Source organism: Doryrhamphus excisus, chromosome 7 (genome assembly GCF_030265055.1).
Source record: "Doryrhamphus excisus isolate RoL2022-K1 chromosome 7, RoL_Dexc_1.0, whole genome shotgun sequence".
In the NCBI taxonomy this organism is placed as follows: domain Eukaryota; kingdom Metazoa; phylum Chordata; class Actinopteri; order Syngnathiformes; family Syngnathidae; genus Doryrhamphus; species Doryrhamphus excisus.
In genome coordinates this window covers 11,588,033-11,611,810 of record NC_080472.1, presented here as the reverse complement: position 1 = coordinate 11,611,810, position 23,778 = coordinate 11,588,033, and the positions used below count along the sequence as shown (strand labels likewise).

Genomic DNA, 23,778 nt, shown 5'->3' with positions numbered 1-23,778 from the left:
GGCACCGTAAACGTTTTAAAAGCATTTTTAGCCACAAAGCCCCCGTTGTGGTGTACACAAGCAGCCGTACACAATGCATTGTTATTATGTAAGCTAAAGTAAACTGCCCCAAAAGTGGCACGGCACCTAATTATTTACTGATATGATTTATTTTTAGCTGCCAGCCTGATACGGTGCCCATTTGATCGTCTCTTGTCTCAGAAATGCGACGGCGGATAACTTTGTCACGCCGCAGCAAAGTCACAGGAGATAAGGTTTTAGCATTTATGTAAAAGACGCTCTTTACGTCTTTACGGCCGTCCGCTCCAGAGCCGCACATAAAGTCACGCATACTTTAGATAAGCGTCACCACGTTGTGGGGCCCCTGCAGTTTGAAATAAGAGGGAGAGTTTAGAAAATGAAGACGTGGAACTCGTAGTGGAAGATCATTAGGAAGACGAGAAGGGGAACTATTTGCAGCAAGCAACTTACTCTCTGCTCATTCGGGAGAGCCAATGGAGCGAGGACGGCTTTTCCAATCAAGATCTTTGGATGTGCTGATGACCCTGAACGCCAGTGGACCAAAATAGTCCTGTCTGTGTGCGTGTGGGTGTGTGTGTGTGTGTTGGTAAGCATTGTTATGATGGACAGCACTGACATTTCCCTTGCTGGAGAATAAGTCTGGCTTTTGCACATGCCACACCAAAGGACACGTGTCGTCACGGTTACGACTAGCGGCAATTCAAGCGAGTCTGTATGAGGCTATGATGGCTCGTTCAGTATGTTCATTCATTCATTTTCTACCGCTTATCCTCACGAGGGGGTGCTGGAGCCTATCCCAGCTGTCTTGGGGCACCCTGGACTGGAGACCAGCCAATCACTGGGCACATATAGACAAACAACCATTCACACTCACATTCATACCTATGGAGTGGCTAATTAACCTAGCATGTTTTTGGAATGTGGGAGGAAACCGGAGTACCCGGAGAAAACCCACGCATGCACGGGGAGAACATGCAAACTCCACACAAAGATGGCTGAGGGTGGAATTGAACCCTGGTCTCCTAGCTGTGAGGTCTGTGTGCTAACCACACGACCGCCGTGCCGCTCAATTAAATCAATTAAGGTGAATTAAAAACATGATAATTTAGCAGGTATCGTTATATTGGCCGAATGTCACCAAAAACTAGCCCCCCCCTTGCTGAACTAAACATGTAACTGGGGTTGCCCGAACCAGTGGGGTTAGTGGAGTTGGCGTAGCATGAAAAAGATCACTTGGCTGACCCTGGACTGGTCGCCAGCCAATCACGGGGCACATATAGACAAACAACCATTCACACTCAAATTGGAGTGGCCAATTAACCTAGCATGTTTTTGGAATGTGGGAGGAAACCGGAGTACCCGGAGAAACCCCACGCATGCACGGGGAGAACATGCAAACTCCACACAGAGATGGCCGAGGGTGGAATTGAACCCCGGTCTCCTAGCTGTGAGGTTTGCGCGCTCACCACACGACCGCGTTCAGTATGTTTACATGCATTAAAAAAAACAAGTACAGTGGACCCTCTCACTTTTGCTTTCATTTTGTTCTGCAGAAAGCCGCTATATAATACAGTAATAATATAAGCATACATGCGCCACTGTAAAAAAATAAATAAATAAGAAAGAAAAAGCCTGCAATTTTTCCATGTGTATGTTTTCATGCTTTATGCAACCGTGGAGTTTTTACAACCATGTGATTTTTACCCACAAGTGTGACAACACTATTGTGATGTAATGTAAACGTACTGACTGACATGGTTTCCTATTTCTATCTACTTCTGTCCTGATTCTGTCTCTGATCCGCTGTTGGGAATGTTAACGTTAACGCTAGCGTGCGTCATCCTTTTCCAGAGTCTGTGTTTGTAGACTGTTCTTTAGCAGCTTTATTTGGATGCGCTCATTTAAAAAAAAAAGAATAATAAGTGAAGCGGGTGGATGTTGGTGCCTTTTGTGGGCACGTCCATGTGGGACTTTAGCTTTAGCTCCTAATTAGGTCCAAGGGGCTTTGAGCTCCTCTTATGTCGCTGACTGTTAGCTCTTGGAAGGTGGGGGTGCGTCGCCGTGTACAAGGAATTGCTTTTTGCGTCGAAATCCCCCTTCCTGGTTGTGGAGAGAGAGGCTCAGGGACTCCCTTTGTCCACCCGGTGTCTACATGGAGTGATACCTGAGCCTCCCGGGCCTCCTCCACTGCTCATGCTTTATTCAGCCTCCTGATCTGTGCTTTAATTAGCAGCTAGTGACCCCCGTAGCAGAGGATGCCGGTGGTGGGGGCCCGACACAACAGGGAGTCTTATTCATGGATGAGTGATGAGTTAAATTTATAGTGTAATCACCGCTTCCTCAGCCGTCGCTCAGGACCCGTGATGCCAGAGTTGCTAGTTCCCCGGAAACCGCATCTGGTCATGTGGGGGGGTGGCTGATGCACTTTTCCAAGACCACTATGACCCCTAAAGATGTTCAAACATCTTTGAACATTCAAACAGCTTTTGGTGTTAATTCTTGGTTTGCACTCCAGACTGCCAATAATATGGTGTATAATATAATAATATATATAATATAATATAATAATAATAGGGCAGCACAGCGGTTGAGTGGTTAGCGCACAGACCAGGGTTCAATTCCACCCTCGGCCATCTCTGTGTGGAGTTTTCTCCGGTTTCCTCCCACATTCCAAAAACATGCTAGGTTAATTAGCCACTCCAAATTGTCCATAGGTATGAATGTGAGTGTGAATGGTTGTTTGTCTATACGTGCCCTGTGATTGGCTGGCCACCAGTCCAGGGTGTACCCTGCCTCTCGCCCAAAAGACAGCTGGGATAGGCTCCAGCACCCCATGACCCTTGTGAGGAAAAGTGGTGGAAAGTTAGTGAATGAATAATAATAATAATATAATAATATTAATAATAATATTATATATGTGTATATAAGTGTATATCATAATAATATGTAAATATGAGACATTGCGGGTAAATGTGTTGGTTGCACTTGATTGAAATGTGCATGCATTTGCCATGGACTCTTTTGCTACGTATTTACATTTTTTTTTCAACCTGAATGCTCCCTCACTTTTACATTATGTTGGTACGAGATGCAAAAAGAGGTGATGACACAACTGCACAACAGAAGAGATCATGTTTGGTGCCTTTTTTAGGCCTTAAAAACAGCCACAATGTGGCTCCACAGCAACCAGGAAGTCAAAAAGCACGGAGCCGCGTCGCGTCCTCTAGATTTGCGCACTGAAGGGCGTTTTTCATGCGCGCACACAGCGGGGACAGAATGGTGTTGTCAGAGCGACATGGTTGCATCTTACTCCAACGTGTGTTACATCACTGAGCACCGCTTGCGTCTACACTCACGTTTTACATGGGCAGGTGTGGGAGCAGCATGAATGTGTGTATATTTATCTTTCTCAGTGTCCTGCGGTGACAGGCCAAGATGTTCCCTAGCAGGACCTTCACACTAACCATGAGGGCCCACCAGAACGCCCCCCCCCCCCCTCGTGCTGACTTGACAGCGTGGCAACAAAGGCCTCGCTGTGCTGATTGTCCAGTTGGCCTCCTTCATGTCGCATTTCAGCGAGGGGCGCCCTCTGCGTTTGGCTCTGTGGGCCGTGCCGACCGGGCTGGTGCCTGCCGGTCTCTGAGCCCCCGAATCCACGGTGCCAGCGGCTCGTCAGGGCCTCTGAGGGATGACAAATACCCTTGTTAATTGCTCCGGTTGATCAAAGGTGCCCGGTCGTTCTCCAATCCGCCATGCTCGGCGGTGCGTACATGGCTTGTGGTCGCTCCTTCCTTGGACGTTTTATGTTTTCTTACGCTTATCGGAGGTGACGGGACAGACCAAGAGTGATTCAGAAGACCCATATGAAGAAAAGCAAGAGGAGGAACCGTACCTTGCTCGGATGTGGGACACCTGGGCCTCAGTCCCGGGGGAGGGGCTCGCAGGCGAGTGCCTGGTGCTCGGGCCTTCACCCGTGGGGCCCGGCCGGGCCCAGCCCGAAGAAGCCACACGGGATCTCCCCCTCGTACACCCACCACCTACGGGGGCAAGCATAAGGGTCCGGTGCATTGTGTGTTGGGTGGTGGTCAAGGGCGGGTGCCTGGGCGACCTGGTCTTCGTCGGCCAAATCTGGTTCTTGGGACATGGTCCCAGACGCCTCCCTGGTGAGGTGTTCCGGGCATGCCCAGCCGGGAAAAGGCCCTGGAGCAGACCTAGGACACGCTGGAGGAGGTGGCCGGGGACCGGGAAGTCTGGGCTTCCCTACTGAGACTGCTGCCCCCACGACCCGGATAAGCGGAGGAAAATGGATGTATGGATATTTCTTAAATGGCTTATTTTCAGATATTATGTCTGCTAAATTTGGGTAATGTGAGTGTAAAGGTGACTATAGGGGTGTTATTTAATGTCTAGAGGGCTCTAATGTTTACCCAGAAGGATGTAAACAGGCTTTCTGTGTATTAACTATGGCTGGATGGACGCTTATCGGAGAAGACGAGCCAAAGCAGTCCTCCACTCATCAGCGTAATTCCTCCTTTTAGATGACATTTAGGAATGTTGGGAAAATATGATCAGGATAATGGGATTATCTGTTGGAGCTACATTGGCCTAAGTTTGGCCTAAGACCCATTTGCCCAATGGCCAATAATACGGTATATTCTTGGGCATATATAAATCATAATAGAACCTTTTGAGAACAGGTTTGGCCCACAGGAAAGCCAAACTGTTGAAAAATGATTTGTACTTTAACTCTGAGAACGTGTATTGAACATAAGTACATAAGATAATGTTGCAGGTACATATGTTGCAGGTACATTGCAGTACTCACCACCATCAATAGATTGCTATGTTTGTAGTTGCGTCACTCCAGAGGATGTGGTCATGTGGTCATGTGGTATATGTGGTATAAACAAATCTGGCAGTAGTGTCCCAGCGTAGGTCTACGTATGGACAATTAACATTAGACTTCCCGTCCTGTATGTCAGCCAAGTGATCTTTTTCATGCTACGCCAACTCCACTAATCCCGCTGGTTCGGGCAACCCCAGTTACATGTTTAATTCGGCAAGTGGGGGCTAGTTTGCGGTGACATTCAGCCAATATAACGATACCTGCTAAATTATCATGTTTTTAAATCACCTTAATTGATTTAATTGAGCAGCACGGCGGACGAGTGGTTAGCGCGCAGACCTCACAGCTAGGAGACAAGGGTTCAATTCCACCCTCAGCCATCTCTGTGTGGAGTTTGCATGTTCTCCCCGTGCATGCGTGGGTTTTCTCCGGGTACTCCGGTTTCCTCCCACATTCCAAAAACATGCTAGGTTAATTAGCCACTCCAAATTGTCCATAGGTATGAATGTGAGTGTGAATGGTTGTTTGTCTATATGTGCCCTGTGATTGGCTGGCCACCAGTCCAGGGTGTACCCTGCCTCTCGTCCAAAAACAGCTGGGATAGGCTCCAGCACCCCCTGCGACCCTCATGAGGAAAAGCGGTAGAAAATGAATGAATGAATGATTTTATTGATTATGGTGACAGGCCGCCGATCGACCCCCAATACATTGGAGACAACAAGGAACTTTCACAATGAATTTTTGTTTTTACTAGTGCAACATGGACTTCATGCACGTCAATAAGTAATATTGATGGGAAGAGGATAGAGACCCACAGTAATGGTGGCTGTAGCAGGGCGGATTATGCGATGGGCTGTGGTCACACAAAGTCCAAGGCATGAAGGAGTCTGCTGCACAGTGAAATGGGACAATGTTTGAGGCCGGACTGTCAGTGCATCCAATGAAAGTGTCCTCCCAGGCCTTCATGTGTATGTCATCCCGGTAGCGGTACCGGGGCATCAGTCCGCTAAGCATTTGTATTCCGCGGCTGTCCACTTCTTGACAAATAGCCCTAGCAGGATGAGAGCAGAGCTCAGGTACGTGAACAGCATTCCTGGCATACGTCGGCTCCACGCTCAGAACCAGTTTGGCGAGCTAGAAACCTGCCATCTTGAAGCTTCCTTTTCTGTTTTAACCCTTAGATGCACGAGTGACTGGACGCTACACTCTTCCATAAGTGGCTCAAAAATGACCCATACTAGAATCAAGGCCTTTTTATGCCAATTTTGCCATTTTGGTTAGGAACAATCACTTGTATGATATTTTAGTATTATATTTAGGACCACACAGGAATGATTTCATGTTAGAAACATCTTCATTTTTCACTTTTTTACATCTTTGAAAAAGAAAATGAATAGAAAATGTGAGGATCCATTGTGTGTTGCATAAAGGTAAGTTAAAAATGTTAACGGCATGATATCAAAAATATGTTTTTGAGTAATACCTGGAATATGAAATGATAAAAAATTTTCATTCCAAAGATATTTCAAGAAAACAACCTTATGGAAGGTTGGGGTAGTAACACGAAAACAAAAATTTCTTAAAATGTATAAAAGTGAAAAATGTGAACGGCATGATATCAAAAACATGTTTTTTGAGGAGTACCTGGAATATGAAATGATACCAATTTTTCATTACAAAGATATTTCAAGAAAACAACCTGACCGGGTCATTTTTGACCCACTTATGGAAGGTTGGGGTAGTAACACAAAAACACAAATTTCTTAAAATGTATAAAAGATAAGTTAAAAATGTGAATGGCATGATATCAAAAACATGTTTTTTGAGGAATACCTGGAATATGAAATGATAAAAAAAATTTCATTTCGAAGATATTTTAAGAAAACAACCTGACCGGGTCATTTTTGACCCACTTATGCATCTAAGGGTTAAAAGTATCATTTGGTTAGCGTCCCTACTGTGGTTAGTTTCAGTTGACACCTCGGTCACTTGGCATTCATTTCCAGTCGTACTCGTACTCTCAACCGCCTTGTCAGGTCTGCCTTTAGTCTCTGGTGGTGGTGGGGGGGTGCACTCCCGCCCCCTATGACGACACATCTCTTGGTTTGTGTGCTCGCAAATGTGTACATTTAACACACAAAGGCACAGAGTGTCCCATGTTTGGGTCAATGTCAGCAGGTCAAACAGGCTGTTTGTGTGTGTGTGTGTGTGTGTGTGTGTGTGTGTGTGTGTGTGTGTGTGTGTGTGTGTGTGTGCATGTGTGTGTGAAAGCCTAGCAGCCACTGTCAAATGACGATGATGACCCGGAGAATGATGACGTTTGACAGGCTTTGTGTCTGAGTGAACACTCACACTGACGCGCTTTCATTGACACACGAGTTGTCTTTTTGTGCGGTGGGAGGAAATGGTTGCATAAAAAGCTAAAAGCTAAGGTCAGAATAAAGATTTGTGTGACTGTGGGGGTGCTACATTATTGTACACCACTCTAAACTGTCTCATGGGTACTGGACCTGGGACAATAATAAATTCAATCATTAATCACACAATTACATAAATTAATTACGTGAGCCCTTGTGTCAGTCATACAGTCTCTTTGTCTCAGTGGGTGGAGGCGGGGCCCGTCGCATACACACAGACAGCGGGAAAATTGTGGAAATGAAATTCATACATTGCAATATATTGTCAGACTTTTTTTTAATTGTACTTTTTTGTACTAAAATCTGGTCTCGTCCCATCAACCCAATCTCGTGCATCGTCTGGTCTTATGAAATGAGTCTTTTGTGACACCCCTGGTATTTATTTTTGGGGCTAACCTTGCCTGATGTTGCTGTTAAAATGAGACTGTATTGTAAGTTAGCACTTATTTTGGAGAATCATTAGCATTAAAGCTACAGACACACGGGGGCATGTTCCCTGTCTTGTCCACATTCCGTCAGCCTTGGGAACCAAAGTTCTGACTGAGATTGTGACCATCTTTCTTCCTGTTCACCAATCATGTTGACATTCCGAATGGGGGAATTAGAATCCAGGATGTGGCAACTATCAGTTGCGTTGCTTTGCCTGTTTTACAGCCCTGCAACCGTGCCGCAGGTTGTTAACTGTCATCTTGCCTCAGCGCCGATGCCGAGCCACTCCATAAATGCGCTCGTGACTGCGCAGGATTAATACATCACATATTAACTGCACTTTGCTGAGACCTGGTCAATATGTAACGGCGGCTCTGGTTCCGCGGGTCAACGCTACGCCGAGGGAGCACAGCCCGTGTGTGGCTTTTTAGCCATGGGTCTCCATCGCCCTGCTGCTCCGGATGGTTTCTCTCAAGAAGACCAACTTTTAATAAAAGAGAGAGACTTTTTGGCTCGGAGCCTCCGAAAAGCTGCAGCACTGTATAACTTTTAGAGCGTTAAGTGGATTCCTCTCCCGTATCTTTAGGCCCCGACGTCTTCAGGAACACTAAAAATCCCATCTTCACGGCGCTCCTTGACCTTTCTTTAGCTCACGGAGAAGGCAACCATCTTTAAAAACAGAGTCTATCTCATCTAGCAGATGGTGGCCACTAGCATTTAGATTTAAAGGTTGGATATCTCCTTTTTAAATGTATTTTTAAATAAGTATTGAAAAGTATGTTGGTCCAAACTCAGACAGTTTAAACGTGTTTTTAGTCAGTACGATTGGGGAAACAAACCTCAGCAACTCTTGCATTGCTACAGTATCAGAGTGGACAGTGCTAACTTACACTACAGCAGGGGTCTCAAACACGCGCCCGCAGGACACTAGTTTGAGGCCCCCGCCTTGATATGAAAGTTTAATGTTTGTGCGGCCCGCGCAAGTTTGATATGGATGCTGTATGGTATCATGTGCCCCAAAAAAATTATTACGTTTGATTAATGTTCATGTTAAAGGTTAAATAACTGTTAATAGTTATCCTCCCTATCCGTGTGGAAGTGGTAAGTTTTTGGCTATTTAAGTTTAAAGGAAATAACTTGGAGGCTACCGTTTAGGTCGCTAGCTCTCTAGTTTGCGAGTTAGCATGTGTCTCAAGACCCTGCAGTTGCGCAATATGTTGTAAATAAAAAGAGTATAAATGTGACTATAGTTGTGTTTTGTCATGTCTACAGGGCTCTAATAATGCTTTGTTCATTTTAATCTGAAAAAAATCATTTGTCTACCCACCAACTATATGTGGTTTCTTAAGTTTTTATTATTTGCCGTTTTATTATTATTATATTTATTTATTTATTACTTTCTTGTTTATTACTTTCTTGATTTGTTTATTTATTTTTCATTTTGTTTTGTGTAGAAAAATACAAAGTAAGATATTTGAGAACAGTGGAATGTTTTATCAGAGCTTTTCTTGTAGAAAATCGGAACCAAAGCAAAGTTTATTCATTTTTCTGTTTTTAGTAAATGCGTTTTTTTTTTTTTTTTTGAAAACCTGATGCGGCCCAGCTTCGCCCAGACCCTAGGTGCAGTGGCCCCCAGGTAAATTGAGTTTGAGACCCCTGCATTTCAGTCTCATCTTAATAGCGCCATCGGGCAAGCTTAGCCTCAAACCTCCAGCTGTCCACGCACAGACTGCATGTTGACTGTGATGACTCTACATGGCAGCCTTGTTTGACAACAACACACAAACATATCGTTTCCCTGCCTTGGTAACACATTTATTTAAGTCGCACCACAGCGGATGCTGACTTGGGTGTCGGTGACAGGCTGCATGCCATGCGGGGCCATATTTGTAAGCAACACCTCGCGTCGTCGCAGCCATTTATAATACTCACACGCCGTCACGCTACCAAGCGCTTCTAGTGACAGGATGACGGTGCACTTCCTGTGCATTGAGACGGCGTACAGACCTCACCTTTCTCAGCAGCAACCAGGGTGAATATCAGGGCTTGGCTGGGGAATTGGAATGCATCATGTGAGGAGATTTGGCCACAAGCCATGGAGCAAGGCGGGGGGGGGGGGGGGGGGGGTGATGACGTTGGATCTGTAAGTCACAGAAAAAGGAGGAAGAAGTGCTCAGAGAGAGAGAAAAGCAAGCGGCGGGATAAAAGATTTAGCCTCGCAAATGAATTCACAATTTGATTGAGCCTTTGACGAACTGCTCACACTGGATCACAATGTCCTCGCCAATAAAGTCAATGAGGTCATACACATGCCACTTCGGGTTTCGTCATCACAGGTTAGACATCTCCGGCGGTCCGCTTTTGCTGCTTTTCATCAAAAGCTACCCAGCATACCACTACTTGGTATTGGATCTAATGGGTGGTGTTTCATTGTGACCACTTGTCACAGCAATGTGATTCACTCACCTGTGCCATCATTTGATTTGCTGCCGCTAATAAAATACTTGTTTAGGAGGCACTGTTAGACCAGGGGTCTCAAACTCAATTTACTTGGGGGCCACTGGAGCTCGGGTCTGGGTGAGACTGGGCCGCATCAGGTTTTCCAAAAAAAACAAACAAAAAAACGCATTTATTAAAAACAAACAATTAAAAAAAACTTTGCTTTGGTTCCAATTTTCTACAAGAAAAGCTCTGATAAAACATTCCACTGTTCTCAAATATCTTACTTTTTATTTTTCTACACAAAATAAGATGAAAAATAAACAAATCAAAAATAAAGAAAATCAATCAATCAGTAATAAATAAATATAATAATAATAATAAAACGGCAAATAATAAAAACTTAAGAAACCACATATAGTTGGTGGGTAGACAAATGATTTTTTTCAGATTAAAATGAACAAAGCATTATTAGAGCCCTGTAGACATGATAAAACACGACTATAGTCACATTTATACTCTTTTTATTTACAACATATTGCGCAACTGCAGGGTCTTGAGTCACATGCTAACTCGCAAACTAGAGAGCTAGCGACCTAAACGGTAGCCTTCAAGTTATTTCCTTTAAACTTAAATAGCCAAAAACTTACCACTTCCACACGGATAAGGAGGATAACTATTAACAGTTATTTAACCTTTAACATGAACATTAATCAAATGTAATAATTTTTTCTGGGTACATGATACCATACAGCATCCATATCAAACTTGCGCGGGCCACACTAACATTAAACTTTCATATCAAGGCGGGGGCCTCAAACTAGTGTCCTGCGGGCCACATTTGGCCCGCGGGCCGCGTGTTTGAGACCCCTGAATTAGACCATGTTGGCAGGGACGCCATGATAGATGTTTTCATAGTCAAACCATCGCTGATTGGTTGATCGCGAACAAGAGCGGGTGTGGGTAAAACGCGCACTATGGACCGCGGACCGCGGTCTAAATAAACGATTCTGATTGGTCCATTTCAAGATTTGCAAGGATTGGTTTGCAAATTACCACCGGAATTACGCAGTCCGTGTTTTACCAACACCCAACAAGAACTGCTTTAAAAAAAAAAAAAAAAAACTCAAAGTGCACTTTCCCGACGGGAATATCACTGATTGGATTTACTTGCCTCAATTTAGTTTTAACTTGCCCTGGGCCATCGCTACATCGTTATTGTCGAGCCCATGAGCATAGATATTTATTTGTATGCCCACATGATGCAGTTGGTAGGTTACTTTGTTTATCGTCTGTGTTGATGTGTTGTTTGGATGGCTTTTTTGTACGAGCTACAGATTGCATCGGACTATTTCGGTGACTCAATGGCACTGCGAGGCATGTTGGCCTCTACAGTTTTGGTGTTAGATGGTTGAGGACCTGAGGTGGCCCGTGCCCCCACATGGAGGAGTGCTGCTGCTACCGATTCTAGATGTAACACTATTTGAATAATCTCTCCAGGAACGGAAGGCTGATTAATCCTTGCGTAAGGATCCCAGGGATGAGCACAGCGGTTGGGTTACAAGCCAGAGAGACTCTGCACTAGCAAGAGAGTGCTCTGCTATCCTGTACTCCTCACCTTCTCAGGTCGGTCTGGTGTGTGAGATGGTCTGTTCTCCACTGATGCGTTATGCCATACGGTATATTATTGGAGAACCTCTTCTAAACACGCACACATTTTGTGCATTGGCATGCTTTATATAAAAATCTAAAAGGGGACAAAAGACAAAAGGTGAGATAACCCCACATTTTAGTTTAGCGTTGTCCCCCTGGAGCTTTTTTTCTTGGCTGTTTTCCTGTTTGTGGTGATAAGAGGAAACACGCCGGATGACTGGCCTGTTTATTTTTATACCCAATAAACTGCAAGTCACTAATGACATGCAACATGAAAACTGACGGCACCAATCTATTTCGAGATATCCATACTATTGACGCCTAGTCCAGGGGTCTCAAACACGCGGCCGCAGGACACTAGTTTGAGGCCCCCACCTTGATATGAAAGTTTAATGTTAGTGCGGCCCGCGCAAGTTTGATATGGATGCTGTATGGTGGTATGTACCCAGAAAAAATTATTACGTTTGATTCATGTTCATGTTAAAGGTTGAATAACTGTTAATAGTTATCCTCCCTATGCGTGTGGAAGTGGTAAGTTTTTGGCTGTTTAAGTTTAAAGGAATTAACTTGAAGGCTACCGTTTAGGTCGCTAGCTCTCTAGTTTGCGAGTTAGCATGTGTCTCAAGACCCTGCAGTTGCGCAATATGTTGTAAATAAAAAGAGTATAAATGTGACTATAGTCGTGTTTTGTCATGTCTACAGGGCTCTAATAATGCTTTGTTCATTTTAATCTGAAAAAAATCATTTGTCTACCCACCAACTATATGTGGTTTCTTAAGTTTTTATTATTTTTATTATATTTATTTATTACTGATTGATTGATTTTCTTTATTCTTGATTTGTTTATTTATTTTTCATCTTATTTTGTGTAGAAAAATAAAAAGTAAGATATTTGAGAACAGTGGAATGTTTTATCAGAGCTTTTATTGTAGAAAATTGGAACCAAAGCGAAGTTTAAAAAAAAAAAAAATTAATAAATGCGTTTTTTTTGTTTGTTTGTTTTTTTTTTTGGAAAATCTGATGCGGCCCAGTTTCACCCAGACCCGAGCTCCAGTGGTCCCCAAGTAAATTGAGTTTTAGACCCCTGGTCTAGTCAATATGGAAGCCCTGCTGTTTGCGTTGTTTCTTTTACATTCTGTGCAGCATGCTCAAAGACATGACTTAATTATCGTTCTCATGCTGTGTCACTCAAGGCAAGGGCACTGTCAGTCATCCTGACAAAATACGCATACAGTACAGTGCTGCACAGAAGGGTCAAATAAGCAGTTAACACCACGCTGCAGCGCTTCCACACGCGTTAGCATGTTCTGACTGCAGTGGAACTGTCAGCATTAGTGGTTTGACAGCAAAAAAATAGCCCCAATCTGCGGGAAAAATAATCTGTGTCTTCAATCTGAAGCAACAAATGACTTCACGAGAACCGTGACCAAGTTCACGGGTCATAACGTGGCGGTGACCTGAAACAAATGGGTGGCAGTCCGCGGAGGAAGGAAGCCGCAGGACAGTAGCTCTTCCTACTGTTTGGACGCCTCCCAGCTCCTGAATCATCGCCGAAGCCTTCAGTGTGTTCGACGGGCTCAGGGAGAAATAAAAGCTCTACATCAGTCAAAAACCATTAGCTGTTGATCCTGATGATTGCGGACCAGACAGGGTCCAACTCCACGCTGACCAGCCAGACAGCAATCCAACACTGACGCTCGGTATGGATAACAGCTGAGCTTCATCTTCAAATGTGGGGCTTGACGGAGGGCCGTCACCCCCCGGCCCTGACTCACACACTGACTCAGTGGTCTGCTTCTGGTCTTGTTTCCAAACAGCCAGACGGGGGTTCAAAACGTACACATTCTAGCAGGCAGAGATGATGATGATGGGTTGAGAGTCATAACTTGTGATAACCTGTGTAATAACTATGATTTTGACACATTTTATGACTATGAGTATGATGGTCATGGCTGATGATGGTCTGAGCGGCAGACGCACTAGCATGCTCTGCTAAACTAAGATAACCCGGCTAGCCTCCCTTCACCCTCATTGGAGCACCAACTTTTGCCAATGTTTCAGGTTGCCGTTTTGACATGTTTAGTTCGGGAGGGGGGGCAGGTTGGTGTTTCCCCACGCAAATGTTCCTGCTGAGAGCATTTCATTTACAGTTTGTCATTTCCCTGCGATTCTGTGTATAACGGTACATTTTTGTAACATGTTTGCTAACAGCAGAAAGGACACGCACCAGCAAATACAAATAGACGGTGTGGACATTGAAAGGGTCAACGAAAATACATTTCTGGGCATCACAATAGATGAAAATATGAGCTGGAAACCTCATATTATTACAAATATACAACATAAGGTGGCCAGAAATATTTCAGTATTGAACAAAGCAAAATTTGTTCTCAATCAGAAATCACTCCACACTCTTTATTGCTCTCTGGTTCTACCATATCTTACTTATGGTGTGGAAATATGGGCTAATAACTATAAAAGCAATCTTCACTCGCTAAATGTACTGCAAAAAAGGTCAGCAAGGATAATTCATAATGCCGCCTACAGAGAACATACTAACTCCTTATTTCTAAAATCACAAACACTTCAACTTGCTGATATAGTTCATCTTCAAACAGCTAAAATAATGCATAAGGCTAAAAATAAGCAATTAGCTAAAAATGTCATCCAATACTTCTCTACAAGAGAGGAGAAATATGATCTCAGGGAAGAAGTACATTTGAAACACTTCTATGCTAGGACTACGTTAAAAAGCCATAGCATTTCAGTAAAAAAACCAAAAAGGTTTATAATATAAATTATTTAAAAAATTATAAATAAATAAATAAAAATTAATAGAATAAAGTAAAAAAACAAAACAAAAAGGTTTATAATATAAATTGTAAAAAAATATATAAATTAATAAAATTAAGTAAAAAAAACAAAAAATAACTTCAATCATATTAGGAAAGCAGGAAGTGAACAAATGTGGAGAAATATGATCTCAGGGAAGAAGTACATTTGAAACACGCTAGGACTACGTTATGCTAGCCATAGCATTTCAGTATGTGGAATCAAACTATGGAATGGATTGAGTAAGGAAATCAAACAATGCACAACGATGAGCCAATTCAAGAAACAATACAAGCAGTTGATGTTTGCTAAATACAAGGATGAAGAGTCTTGAACCAGTCATGATGTGCTATATATATCACTATATTGACACTTACTATGGTAACCATTATGGCATTGGATGCTCATATCACCTCCTACTTCGGTACGTGACAAAAATAAAAAAAATACAAAAATAAAAATAATGAAAAATTAATTAAAAATACAAATAATTAAAAATTAATTAAAAATAAAAATAGTTAATTTAAAAAAAGTTTAATTTTTTTTATGATATTAGGAAAGCAGGAAGTGAACAAATGTAACAGTTACTGATTGTAAAAGTACCAGATGGAGGGGTAGGATTTAATAAGCTTTGTTTCTTCCTACTCCTTTTGGACATGTGGAACTGGGAACTGACTATGGGATGCACTCAATTGGAATCTGATGCATGTTCAAATGAAATTAAACCATTACCATTACCATTACATTTCGTTTATATTGGCAGATTCCGTCTGTAATTCCATCTGTAATTTTGTAAACACAGAACTCATAGGGCCAAGATGCACGATAGCATGATAGACAAACACTTCTCATTAGAATTAGCATACAGTAGCTTAATAAAAGTACTTCGAGATGGTTGAAATTCCAGCATCAAAGAGAGATTTTGGTCAACATGCTTCAAATACACCATTGCGGGACCACTCAGACGTCACCTTTACTGCAGTTCCTTGAATGTCACTTCCGCCACATGTCAGCTAGAAAGATGTCCTCCATTGTTGTTTACTTTGTTTGTGTGTGACCTTCCTCCTCTTTGAATTTGTTGGCACGCCGCGGTATTTACGTTGCCTTTATCGCCATCCTGTCTCCACAAATCCATCCTGGGGGGGTACCAATACTCAAGCCTTTTGGCTCCTGAGACATCTTGGGAATCCGTGGTCCTGACCTCCTCATCTGTCGAGAGATGTTTGATGTGTTGACATGTGGCCCGGTCAGCGGTGAAAGCTTCATTGTGCAGAGCCTGGACAAGAGTCTGGCCAGGACAGATAAGAGAGACATCGCCTGACCTGGACCAGACTCTCCACCCCCGATCACAGCCCTCAGAACAGGTTTCATTTTGTCCTGTGTACGTAGTTAGTTCGTAGATGTGTGTGTGCGTGTGTGCAAACAGTCAGTCCTCCTGGATTAAAGACCTCTAATCCACTCCGATCCTCATCAGATCTCAAAAGTTAGCAAGATGCTGGTGTCCACGTGTCAAATACTGGAATGCTAAGGCTCGGTGACTTCTGCTCCCCCCCGGTTATGAGCTGCAGACGCCAGCCAGACCCTCAATGATGAGCGCACCACCGACTTCTAGTTTGGATCAGCGCCTTTTATAATTGGATCTGCTCGCTGTTGCATTTTGGTTATTTATAATCTGCTCGCTGTGTAAAAGTGCCTGATACTTTTTCACATCTTTGGTTAGTAATGGAGTAATCTAGACTCCGTTATTGGATCTGTTGTGGCCTGTTTGATCATGAACCGTGTATTGATCAAGTCAGCCACATATTCCATGACTCCTGTGTGGACTGACTTAATATTTTACTATCCTGTCTGTCCCCTATCAATATTTTTAAAAATTGAGAGATGAGAGCTCGCTGCAATATACGTACATATTGGGAGGAAACCATCTATGACAGTGATTTTCAACCACTGTGCCGCGGCACACTAGTGTACCTCAAGAAACCATCAGGTTCCAATATCACTTTTTATAGTTAACATTGATTAATCATCATTTGCATTATTATGTCAATAGCCATGAATATATGGACCCAAATATTCCAATTGCATTTGGTTTATTTGCTCAAACTGAAAGAATTGAACATGGATGAAATATTCCTTTAACCAATCCGATTGAGGTATCTTGTACCCGCTCAAACGGAAAGTTGTCAGGGTGCCTTCTTCTTCCTGGTGTTTTTCTTCTTCTGTTGTTTATTGGCGGTTGGCAAGCAGCTTTTGTGTGCATTAGCGCCATCTGTGGAACAGAATCTAAACCCTTCTATACACCATTCACAAGTCCAGTTTTATTAAAAAACAAAATATATATCTATATAAAACATGTCCCGAGTTTAATTATAAAATATTAGCAAGATTGAATTTGATCTTTTCCTGTTTAAATTGATCCCGGGTGCGTTCTTTCAGCGCATGCTCAGATATGACGTAACACGCAGATCCAGACGTTCTTCACTTTTAAAAATGGAGGCCAGCAATCGGCACTGGACTAAGCAAAGTTTGTTTTTGATTCAAACTAAATTTCAAGACTGGACAGACGAAAAACTGGCAATACAGAGTTATTCCAACAAGTGAAAGAACAACTCGGGGAAGTCGGTATCACGTGATGTTGATGTTTACGTTTTACTGGGCATGCCCTATTGACTATTCTGTTTGATTTTCACGGCGCATGTAGACAAGAGATTGGAATATTCCTTTCCATGGATACCATTGTTTCCCGAAAGGTCATTGGGAAAGAGAAAAAGTGGTGATGTAAAAACATGGCTACTGTGGAGTGTCTGTGGTGTAAAGACTGGCATAGCAATGTAATATTGGTCCGTGTGGCAACACCTAGCTTGTTCCTCCCATAGACTTATTGATGCACGTGTGAGGTCATGGTGACATTTTGCAACACTTTTGGTTAGTGGTGTGCCACAAGATTTTTACAATGTAAAAAACGTGCCGTGGCTTAAAAAAAGGTTGAAAAACACTGAGCTACGATACATCCATAGATCTTTGTAACTGAATTTTGTTTCATTAAATGTGAGGAATAGCTGATATATAAAATACAACATAAAAATATACAGTAGTCCAATAAAATGCTGCTCTTTTCTGTAAATGAGGAAAAACTACCCGGCAGCTCAATATCAATTGATCAGTTGCTCAGTGTTGCTTTAAAAAAAAGAAATAAGAAACCCCCGTCTCCTGTGGTTTGTACTTGTATTTGTGTGCCAGCATAGTCATGCAGACAGACCTTTGTCCCTCCTTTTGGGTCAGACAATCACTTGATTGTGTTGACAATGGAAAAGTTATAGTCCTAGCAGTTTAGCACAGGAAGTGGCTTCATTTCTTTTCTTGCTGAAATAGATCGCCTTGTTGTACCTTCACATACTGCTGCACCTCCCCTAACAGCCCTCTGTTATGTACCTCCTGCAGGGAGCTCAGCAATGAACAAGCTACGGCAGAGCTTCCGGCGGAAGAAAGACATCTACGTGCCAGAGTCGAGCCGACCGCACCAGTGGCAGACGGACGAGGAGGCGGTCCGCAGTGGGAAATGCAGCTTTGCAGTCAAGGTGACACTTGTACAGGAACACACACACACACAAAAGCCCTACAGTACCTGCCTTATTGTAGTGCACACTTCCTCTCAGAGGGGGGAGTGGGGCGGGCGATGTGTAATTAATCATCAGCCTTCAGAGAGCCTGCCTTGACATTTACATGCCCTAAAAAACACAGATTGTGTTGTGTTGTGTTAGATTGGATTAACACACAGATTTGCTATTGGGATGCCAGATCCATCATGTGAGTGAGTGAGTGAGTGAACAAAAAAAATTCAATTCACTTGTTTTATTGGAAGGAAGCACGCCAGGGTTAGCTGGTTAGCTAGCTAACCATAACATCAATTATGACTGTGTCTAAAGTTTTAGCAGAGAGAGAGAGAGAGAGTGAGAGTGAGAATGAGAGTGAGAACAAAAAAAATTCAATTCACTTGTTTTATTGGAAGGAAGCACGGCAAGGTTAGCTGGTTAGCTAGCTTACCATAACATCAGTTATGACTGTGTCTAAAGTTTTAGCAAAGAGAGAGAGTGAGAGAGTGAGAACAAAAAAAATTCAATTCACTTGTTTTATTGGAAGGAAGCACGCCAAGGTTAGCTGGTTAGCTAGCTTACCATAACATCAGTTATGACTGTGTCTAAAGTTTTAGCAGAGAGAGAGAGTGAGAGTGAGAGAGTGAGAGAGAGTGAGAACAAAAAAAATCAATTCACTTGTTTTATTGGAAGGAAGCACACCAAGGTTTGCTGGTTAGCTAGCTTTCCATAACATTAGTTATGACTGTGTCTAAAGTTTTAGCTGAGAGTGAGAATGAGAGTGAGAATGAGAGTGAGAGTGAGGGAGAGTGAGAAAAAAAATCAATTCACTTGTTTTATTGGAAGGAAGCACACCAAGGTTAGCTGGTTAGCTAGCTTTCCATAACATTAGTTATGGCTCTGTCTAAAGTTTTAGCAATGGGCATAAAAGACATGACATACTACTCTTGTGCTAACTCTGATGTAGTGGTCTTCTTTGTTGTCTTGTTTTTTTTTCCTGTGTACCTGTGGAATAGCATCCTTTTTTTCATATAAATAGCATCCATTTTCAAAATGTCTTCTTTCTTGTAATGGTCATCCTGTATCATCAGCGAAAATGCAGAGGGCAGAACCCAAGAGTCTCTCTGGTCCTCTGCACTTGCTTCATCTATTGTTGTCTTATACCTTCCTCTTTTAAGAAAGAAAACACACATATAGTATCACTCAGATACTGTGAACATCCAGCAGCAACACAAGATTTTGGCATATCTACCTTTTTGATGAAAAATATACCAAACCAAGTCGTTGGTGTGTTTAGTCTGGTGTCATCCTCTTGATGTCGCTTCCGGAAATGGAAGATGAGCTGTGATCTTCTTAGTCATGACCGCCGCCATCAACCATAAATGTATTTTTTTTTTAATTTACAGCTAGCTTTCAAAAATGAAACAACATATAACATAATTACAAACGTACTGAAGCAAAGTTGATGAATCATGTCACATGTATTGACAAATAAGTCAATATTAGGGCACATATTGCTGTTGGATATCTTTCAAAAGGCCTATCCCCAGTTGTTATATGTTTATTTTTATGAAATACTTTCATATAAAACATTTTTTTCCTTGCTGGTGATATATACTAATGGGAAATTTCATTCATTCATTTTCTACCGATTTTCCTCACGAGGGTCGCGGGGGTGCTGGAGCCTATCCTATCGAGAGGCGGGGTACACCCTGGACTGGTGGCCAGCCAATCACAGGGCACATATAGACAAACAACCATTCACACTCACATTCATACCTATGGACAATTTGGAGTGGCTAATTAACCTAGCATGTTTTTGGAATGTGGGAGGAAACCGGAGTACCCGGAGAAAACCCACGCATGCAATCTCCACACAGAGATGGCCGAGGGTGGAATTGAACCCTGGTCTCCTCGCTGTGAGGTCTGTGAGCTAACCACTCGATCACCGTGCCGCCCTAATGGGAAATTTGTTATCGGAAAATGAGCATAGTTAGTTTTAGATGGAATTCAGTTCCATGATTATCATACAATAAAATGTGTCATAAAGGCACACAAGCAGAATTGCACATTTAGTTTTAATAACTGGCAGGAGGAGACTGGATGCCATGGCAGAGCCGGTGTGTTTGGGGAGTTCTTTCTGTTTTGGCAACAAAAGTTCTTCTTGTGCAAACAGAAGCGCAACAACAGCTCGCTTCCTCTCGTCCCCAGCGCCACGGCTCACCTTAGTCGGGGGGGGGGGGAGTGAAAAGCGAACGGTGAAGGTACGGCGGCCTGGTTTGATCCCGAGGAGCTTGGCCAAAAGAAACGTGCTCACATTCCAGCTAGCATGATTGCTCTTGTCTCGAGAGCAAAGCCGGTAAAAGTGTCACAGTGCACTTGGTTATTAAAGTGTTGCGCAACAAATCTTGGGGTTCTCCAAAAGAGAACGTAGAACACGTAGAGGGGAACCCTTGAAGTGCAAGCGGCCGGTGTGGCGTAACCGTCACATGACTTGTGAAAACTGTGTAATTTAACATCACCCCCGCCCCCCCATGTGGCCACGTGAAAAAAAAATAGTCTCAACTGAGATTGCCATGCTTCTCGTCTTTTGCTTTTTGTGGACTTGCACACATTCACACATCTCACCCCCCCCCCCCCCCCCCCCAACCCCCTTGTTCCTCTGCATTGGTGGTTCACGGTGGCGGTGCAACCTACCATGCTGCTCCTCCCCCCTCCTATAGGTGCCTCCTGAGAGCTCAGTCGTGTGTGTGTGTGGGATTGGAGTAGTTGCAGTCTGAGTGCCGCACTGAGGTTAGCAACCAGGGAGGGGGGAGCGGTGATCTGGTTCTGTTTGGGAGACGGCGCGTGGTCTGCTGTATTTATGTGGACGGTGACATATGATTCACTGTGTACTTAATACACGATTTAAAAGCCTTTTTAACTGGGATGCTCCCATCTGGGGTTTAAACTGCCGATTCTGATACCGATCACCCATGAGTGGAATCCACTGATACCGATCATAGGGATTAAATATTACAATTTATTCATGAGGCGGCACGGCGGTCTAGTGGTTAGCGCGCAGACCTCACAGCTGGGAGAACAGGGTTCTATTCCACCCTCGGCCATCTCTGTGTGGAGTTTGCATGTTCTCCCCGTGCATGCGTGGGTTTTCTCCGGGTACTCCGGTTTCCTCCCACATTCCAAAAACATGCTAGGTTAATTATCCACTCCAAATTGTCCATAGGTATGAATGTGAGTGTGAATGGTTGTTTGTCTATATGTATATGTACGTATATGTATATATATGTGCACCCCTGTACCCCGCCTCTCGCCAGAAGACAGCTGGGATAGGCTCCAACAGCCCCCGCGACCCTCGTGAGGAAAAAGCGGTAGAAAATGAATGAATGAATGAATTTATTCATGACAAGTACTGTTAGCCGTGGTGCCGTATAAGGTGGAAAAGTCCGGACAATTCCAAGGTCACCTAACAGCTAGGGGGCCCTAAAATGGGTAATTGCTAATGGAAATGAGTAATTACTTAATAAATTAGTATATAATAATAAATTGGTTAGAACGTGTTCGAACCTCCTTGGAGTGTTCCCCACTGTTTGCGTTGTAGCTGCCAAGGAGGATACTGCAGTGAAGCATCCGTTGCATCCATGCATCTCGCTGAGGGCACGCCACCCTCTAACTGAGCCCCCTTTTCCCAACAAGTAGCCCTCTGCCGCCATCGTCCTTGTGACACACGGCTGCCTTTTTTGTGTAAGCATGCTGATTGTGTGTATTGGAATACGTCCTGGCTTGCGGCAGCAGTGATGGCATCACACTCTGAAAATAACACCCCCCCTCCCCCACCCCAACCAAGGGCGGGTTCATCCGGCTCGCGGTGGGGTCAGCATCACTCGCCATCGCCGTGCATCTGCGAGGAAAGGGTAAGGACTTCCTCTGTGGCACAATGGCTTGTAGTGGCGCTCCCTGTCTGTCATCCAGTGTGAACGAAAGGATGCCGCCAAAACGCTGTCCTGTGCTGAAGGCACACACAACAAGGACAGCTCCAGGAACCGTCCTGGGACGGTGCCTCTCACACCTTGAAAAACCGCAACGTCACCTCACCCTTAAAAAGGAACATCACTCTGGTTGTTGTAGTGCCCATCCAGGAACTAGATTTGACTTTTGGTTGCTGCAATGCCTTTGTGAAATTTAATTTCATTACATTGAATGAAATGTATATCAATTTAGGAAAGCATCCATTTATTTATAATGAGGGCCTTCTTATCAATTCCAAGAACCCCCGGCAAATAGGGAATTATTAAATACATTCGGGTGTCTTTTTTCTGCTTTTCTTTGTGTGAAACAATTTTTGTACTATTTGATACAAAACTGTAATTTGTTGTATATTTTTGGGGAGACATAAGATAACAACAAAACCGAAACCAATGAAATATCTTACAGGTTTCTATTTGGGGCCAATTTTGGAAGGAAGAGACAAAGAAGGCAAAATTCAAGCCACATTATAATAATAATAATACATTTTATTTGTATAGCGTTTTTCAAAATACTCAAAGACACTTTACAGAAGAATGGAGTTGAATAAAAGCAAGTAAACAGAGTAAGACATACATTAAAATCCAACATTGATTGGTTAATACACAGTTAAAAGATGAGTAAAAGCGGGGCGGGGCACAGCAGTCAGGTATAAAAAGTTAGACATTAAAACCAGATTTAAAGAGGTGGCTTTTTAGTTGTTTTATGAAACTGGGAAGGTCAGGGCAAGCACGGAGTGAGTGGGGCAAAGAGTTCCAGAGAGTGGGGGCAGCGATGGAGAAGGCTCTGTCTCCCCAGGTTTGGAGCTCGGTCTTACAGGGGAGTGCCAGGAGGTTGGAGTCTGAGGAGCGAAGGGGGCACGGGGGATTGTGTGGATGGAGGAGGTCTGTGAGATATGGGGGGGGGGGGTTAGAACCTGGAGGGCTTTGTAGGTGATGAGAAGAACTTTGAAGTGAATGCGTTGGGGGACGGGAAGCCAGTGGAGGTTTTGGAGGACAGGGGTAACGTGTTGACGGGAGCGGGTGGAGGTGAGGTTGTGAATATATTGTAGTTTATTGAGGGTTTTGGATGGTGTACCGTAGAGAATACTGTTGTAGTAGTCCATTCTGGTTGGGATGAATGCATGGATCAGGGATTCAGCGGCAGAGAATGGAAGTGATGGACGGAGTCGGGCTATGTTCTTAAGATGGAAGAATGCAGTCCGGGTTAACTGTTTGATGTGGGGTTCAAATGAAAGGGTGGGGTCCAGGAGGATACCGAGGTTGCGGATGAGCGGGGATGGAGTGAGGGTGGCGCTGTCAAATTGAAGATGGACGTTATGGGTGGGTGTTGGGATGTTTTTGGGACCGATGATGATAATATCTGTTTTGTCACTAAGTCATCATCGTATGATGGCTCATATGATACTCATCATCATCATATGAGCAGCAGCTACTTCAAATATGGCCGCTTCTAGGCATGCTAATGCACCAAATCATTTGTGTGGCGCGCGGGCTGACGTTTCTTGTCCTGTCATGTTGCA

At 43.5% G+C, this 23,778-nt stretch overlaps 1 protein-coding gene across 4 annotated transcripts in view; it reads left to right on the top strand.

Moving 5' to 3' along the window:
* The window catches only part of numb (NUMB endocytic adaptor protein), a 44,827-nt gene that overhangs the window by 2,594 nt on the left and 18,455 nt on the right, over positions 1-23,778 (top strand). For all 4 annotated transcript variants that reach the window (XM_058078481.1, XM_058078480.1, XM_058078478.1 and 1 more), the window contains exon 2: positions 18,079-18,215. In XM_058078481.1, the coding sequence (XP_057934464.1) occupies positions 18,090-18,215 (126 nt within the window). In that variant the 5' untranslated portion in view covers positions 18,079-18,089. The remainder of the gene's footprint in view (positions 1-18,078; positions 18,216-23,778) is intronic.